The following is a 6389-nucleotide window of genomic DNA, read 5'->3' on the forward strand; positions in this document are numbered from 1 at the left end:
ATCTCTCTCTCTCTCTCTCTCTGATGTTAATGTGGTTTTCTGTGTGTGTAGATGAAGGAAATTGAGAGAGAGAGAGAGAGAGAGAGAGAGAGAGAGAGAGAGAGAGAGAGAGAGAGAGAGAGAGAGAGAGAGAGAGAGAGAGAGAGAGAGAGAGAGAGAGAGAGAGAGAGAGAGAGAGAGAGAGAGAGAGAGAGAAACACACCTACTACTCAAAACAAGAACTAGAAAAACACTTGCCAAGTTTGAGATATGTGTGTGTGTGTGTGTTTGTCCCTACCACACACAACACACACACACACACACACACACACACGGATAAGATGGTGATGGTTATGATAGTGAATATAAAGAAAGAGGAAGAGGAGAAAATAAAAGAAAGGAGTGAGTGAGAGAGCGAGAGAGAGAGAGAGAGAGAGAGAGAGAGAGAGAGAGAGAGAGAGGTATGGGAAGGTTAGGAGACATTATAAATACGTATGTATATATGAAAAAAAAACACAAATAATAATAATAATAATAATAATAATGATAATAATGATAATAATAATAGACACACTGTATAAAACCACCATTTAAGATATACAGGATTTATAACACTTTTTTTTTTTAATCCTCCTCCTCCTACTCCTCCTCTTCCTCCTACTCCTCCTCCTCCTCCTCCTCTTCCTCTAACATCTCTAGTAATCTATCACCCTGAAATGTATCAAATATATGAGTTACAAAAGGTGCTTCCCTCTCCACTAGGTTAGGTTAGGTTAGGTTAGGTTATGGTTAGGTATGGTACAATATAATCAGTCTCTGTGTGTGTGTGTGTGTGTGTGTGTGTGTGTGTGTGTGTGTGTGTGTGTGTGTGTGTGTGTGTGTGTGTGTGTGTGTGTGTGTGTGTGTGTGTGTGTGTGTGTAGTCTTGACCACACACGCACACACACACACACACTATTTTTTTCACTCTCTCTCTCTTTAATACTCATTCTGATAGTGAGAGGCAGTGGTTTTGTTGAAGGAGAGGTGAGGGAGAGGGCTGGGAGAGGTAGGGGAGGTGTGGGTGGGTCTAGGGGGGACAAGGGGGGGACCTTAGCCAAATAATCCGACACTTGTATCCTCACTATTCTTTTAAGTGCGTTTTGTTCACTCTCTCTTCAACACCATCCATTTAAACACACTTTTCTCTATTTTACTTATAAGTTCACCCGATTTTGTTTCCATTGCGTTTGTTTTCTCAGAGCCTTTCACATTTACAAAAACAATTTCTCTCTATCTACGTCTGTCTTTTTTATTTCATTTTGTAACGTTTTCCTTGCGTTCCGTCCCGTTTTCTTCACTGTCGGTCACCAGTTGAGGGTCGGCTAAGGTAAAGAGGGACACAGGGATAATGGGGGATAAAAAAAGGGACATTTACCCATTAACAAGTCATCCCTTAGGGTCCACACACGCCCCACAGACACCCAGGGCCGGCACCCCCAGTCACGCACCCCTACGCTGACTGGGAGGGGTCTGGGGCGGGGCGGGGTGGGGGGAGGGAAAGCCTAGGTTACACTAAAGACTCCAGGGGTCACAGTAACTTTTCCGCAGGGGAGCTGGAGTGAGAGTGGTGGCGGCGGTGGTGCTGGTGGTGGTGATGGTGGTGGTGGTGGTGGTGGAAGGAGGTGGAGAGGGAGATGGTGGATGCGGCGATGTCTGGCGGGAGGGCCGGGGGCTCTGGGGGATGGGAAATGCAGGAGAGTGAGGGGGAAGGGGGGGCCGACGCTCTCAGGATCTTCGGTGATGGGCGACTTGGGCTGCGGTTGGTGGTGGCGGTGGTGGCGGCGGCAGCAGCAGATGGCGACGTGTGCCCTGAGGCGTGGCCGGACGTAGCGGGGGGCGTCTCCCTGGAGGGCGTGGCGAGGGCAGCCGCCAGCCTGCCCTCAGTGGCCATGGCGCCCTCTGTGGCAAACATCCCCTCTGTGGCAATCATCCCCAGGTCAGTGTCCCAGCACCGCACCACCAGGCCGCCCCCCCGCACCCCTCCAGCCCCCCGCGTCCCCAGGTGTGAGGCGGAGGAGGTTGGGGGCCGGGGCGGGTGGTGGTTGAGCCCCCCCTGGCTGGATGGCGGGGGGGCCTCACCAAGACGTCAATTAACCAGCTCAACGGACACGAACTGCTTGAGGCGCTCCAGGTACTGGCTGTACAGCTCCACGTCGTTGTGGCCCGCACCCTGCGTCACGGGGGGGGGGCATTAGCTCTCACTCTCTCACTCAATCACTCACTCATACAATTACACATATACAGATATATAAACACAATATATTTCACACATACACACACACTTGCACATACACTCATGCATTTATTCACTCTATTTCTGACACACATGTACATACAGCTATATAAACAAGGCTTTCTCACAAATATAGACTCACTCACTCACTCACACACACACTCACATACACACATGCACATATACAGTAATATAAACAAGGCTTCCTCACACTCACTCACACAGACACCATGCATTCACTCGTATACACACATGCACATACACAGCTTTTTTACAGACATGTGAACAACAACATCAAAAATAGAGAAAGTATTGAAAGTTTAGAAGTAAATGGAGTATACAGTGAAGATCCCAGGGAAATGGCAGAGGCTATGAATGGATGCTTTCGGAAGGTATTCACAAAGGAGACTGCTTTTGACAAACCACTGGTAATGGAACAGAAAGGGATTATGAAGGAGTTTCAAGTAACGGTGGAGGAGATCAAGAACATGATGGGGAGTTTAGAAGTGAGAAAAGCTGTGGGACCTGATGGGGTATCAGGATGGATTTTAAGAGAATGCAGGGAGCAATTGGCAGAAAAAGTTTGTGAAGTAATTGATGCCTCATTAAGGGAAGGCGTAGTGCCCCAAGACTGGAAAAGAGCTAACATTGTCCCAATCTATAAATCAGGTAACAAGAGAGACCCATTGAACTATAGACCAGTGTCACTTACAAGTGTGGTAGCTAAGATGTGTGAGAGGGTGGTGAAGACTAGATGGACAGACTTCTTGGAGAAAATGACATACTTTGTGAGTGTCAATTTGGTTTTAGGAAAGGGCGTTCATGCACGACAAACCTGATATGTTACTATTCGAGGGTGATAGATGTAATACAGGAAAGAGATGGTTGGGCTGATGGAATATATCTGGATTTAAAAAAGGCCTTTGATAAGGTACCACACCAGAGACTGATCTGGAAACTTGAAATGGTAGGAGGAGTGCATGGCAGTTTACTAAAATGGATGGAAGACTTTTGGTAGGAAGAGAAATGAGAACAATAATTAAGGACAGACCATCAGAATGGGGATTGGTGGAGAGTGGAGTTCCACAGGGATCAGTGTTGGCACCAGTAATGTTCGCAGTCTACATAAATGACATGGTGGATGGGGTGTCCAGTTATGTGAGCCTATTTGCAGACGATGCAAAATTGTTAAGAAAAGTGAGATGTGACAAAGATTGCGAACTACTCCAGGAAGACTTGGACAGAATATGGAAATGGAGCTGTACATGGCAAATGGAGTTCAACACGACAAAATGCAAGAAAATAGAGTTTGGCAAGAGTGAAAGAAGAATCAGGAGTATGTACAAGATAGGAAATGAAGACATAAAACCAGTCATGAAGAAAAAGACCTTGGGGTGACAATTACCAATGACCTATCGCCAGAGAGACATATAAACAAAATAATTGGAGAAGTATTGAACTTATTGAGGAACATAAGAGTGGCGTTCGTATATCTAGATGAAGAAATGATGAAGAAAATAATTACTGCAATGATAAGACCGAGGCTTGAATATGCAACAATACAGTGGGCTCGAACTTAAAGAAACACATAAGGAAACTAGAGAAAGTACAGAGGGCTGCAACGAAAATGGTGCCTGACTTAAGAGATTTGACTTATGAAGACAGACTGAAAAGAATGCAACTTCCAACCCTGGAAAACAGAAGAAAGGGAGACCTGATAGCAATATACAGAGTGATGATTGGCATGGAAAAAATGGATAGGGAAGATCTGTGTATGTGGAATGGAAGAATGTCGAGAGGGCATGGGAAAAAACTAAAAATGGCCACTTATAGGAGAGATGTGAAAAAATATAGCTTCCCTCATAGAAGGGTGGAAGCATGGAATAGTTTAGACGTGGAAGTGGTCAACGCAAGGAATATTCATGATTTTAAGAAAAAGCTGGACATTAATAGATATGGAGACGGGACAACACGAGCATAGCTCTTTTCCCGTATGTTACAATTAGGTAAATACAATTAGGTAAATACAGGGCTTTCTCACAGATATACACTCACACACTCACACTATGCGGTGCCATAGTAGATACAGTGGTGGTGGTGGTGTGATCGGGCAGACGTCCACGCGTAGGTTTGAATCCCACCACGTACCGCCTTGATACTTTGCCATTTGTCGAGTGGTTTAAAGCTACCTACATGTCACCAGGATACCCAGGTTATAAGTGGTTACACCAAATATGTGCCTTGGTGGTGATATGGGCTCTAATATGGCTACCACTATAAATAAAATTGCCTGCGCCACTAATGGGTGGAAGCTTAACAGCGCTTTCTATACTCTTCAAGTTACCTACAGGCACTACAGGCCAGGACATTTAACACACACACACACACACACACACACACACACACACACACACACACACACACACACAGCTATACAAACAGGGCTATCTCATACACACACATACAGCAAAATAATCAAGACTCTTAAAATACATTCAAAATAACACACACACACACACACACACACACAGATGCATATATATATACTCAAGAAACCTACACACACACACACACACAAGAATTCCTTCACAAAACACACACTCAAAGCACTACATACAGTCTGAATGAAGAGACAGCAAAGCACACAAGGAACAGACATGGATTGAGGCTAAACATGGAAAACAAATGACAGGGAAATGGAGCAGCAAGAACATAACCTTTCCTTCTACAAATACAAGCGTTCAGGAAAGATTAAATGATGAAAAATGAAAAGGAAAATAGACAAAAAAAAAATCACTCATATTCTTTCCTCATAAAATAAAAAATGAGTAAATACACAGAAGAGTTTATGAAGATTTTAGATAATGAAAAAAAAAAGGAAGGACAAGAAGACATACAAGATTCTCTCTCTCTTTCTCTCTCACTGGAAAGAGGAGGAGGAGAAGGGAAGCAGGACAAGAGCAAGGTGAAAGAAGTAAGGGAGGGAGGGAGGGAGGGAGGGAGGGAAGGAAGGAGGGAAGGAGGGAGGGAGGAAAGAGCAGAGGCAACACAGGTCCCATAACGACTTAGGTTAATAACACACACCTTACCTTATCATTGAAACCACCACACCACACCACACCACTAACACACTACAACCACACACACCACTACCACACTACCATCACTACCAAACCACAGCACACCACACCTCACAACACATCACATTACACCACCACATACCACACCAACACACCACATACCACACCTCACAACACACCACACAGCATCACATACCACTACCACACCAACACACCACATACCACACCACACCACACCACATACCACCTCACCTCACACACCACATACCACACCTCACAACACACCACACATCACACAACACCACACCACACACCACCACCATACTATCACCACACACACACACACACACACACACACACACACTATGACAATTAGTTTATATCAGTAACCTAACCTAACCTAATTCTAGCTTACCAATGTGGCTGATAACACTAAATAAATCAATAAGTGAGTACGTAAACAATAAATCTGTTTCCGCCAATGACTGCGGGAAATATAAATAAAGAAACTAAAATGAAAACAAGAAGTGAAAATTTTGGATGTTTTCATTATTAGATTTTTTTTCTTTTTAATTCAATAGTGGAAATCATAACAACAACAACAACAACTACTACTACTACTACTACTACTACTACTACTACTACTACTGTCCCTTTAAACACCTCAACCTCAATTTTAAAGGTGATACTAACCTCACTTTATCTCCTTTTAATATTATCCTTGTAGCTTCTTCCTTAATCTCCTCCTCTCCTCCTCCTCCTCCTCCTGTTTCTCTGCTTCATTCTACTGTCTCTCTTTCTCTCTTCCTATTTCTCTTTTTTCCCTCCTCCTTTTCTATTTTCCTTCATTATCTTCTTTTCTCTTCTCCTTCTCATATCTTCCTTCATCACACTTTCTCTCCTTGCCTCCTTCCTTCCTCCTCCTGCTTTCCTTCCTGTCTTCCTACTTTTTTTTCATTCTGTCCTGTCAAACACACACACACACACAAAACACACAACAAACACACACAAACACCCAGATTTCCACCACCCCCACAACACAAACCCACCAACACA

At 44.2% G+C, this 6389-nt stretch overlaps 1 protein-coding gene across 1 annotated transcript in view; it reads right to left on the reverse strand.

Annotated features, from left to right (window-relative positions):
* Positions 1-96: 96 nt before the first annotated feature.
* LOC123499360 (alpha/beta hydrolase domain-containing protein 17B-like) overlaps positions 97-6389 on the reverse strand; it is a 14531-nt gene continuing 8238 nt past the window's right edge. Inside the window, exon 3 of the mRNA XM_045247272.1 lies at positions 97-2190. Within this exon, the coding sequence (XP_045103207.1) occupies positions 2107-2190 (84 nt within the window). The 3' untranslated portion in view covers positions 97-2106. The remainder of the gene's footprint in view (positions 2191-6389) is intronic.

This window comes from Portunus trituberculatus, chromosome 8 (genome assembly GCF_017591435.1).
Source record: "Portunus trituberculatus isolate SZX2019 chromosome 8, ASM1759143v1, whole genome shotgun sequence".
Classification (NCBI taxonomy): Eukaryota; Metazoa; Arthropoda; class Malacostraca; order Decapoda; family Portunidae; genus Portunus; species Portunus trituberculatus.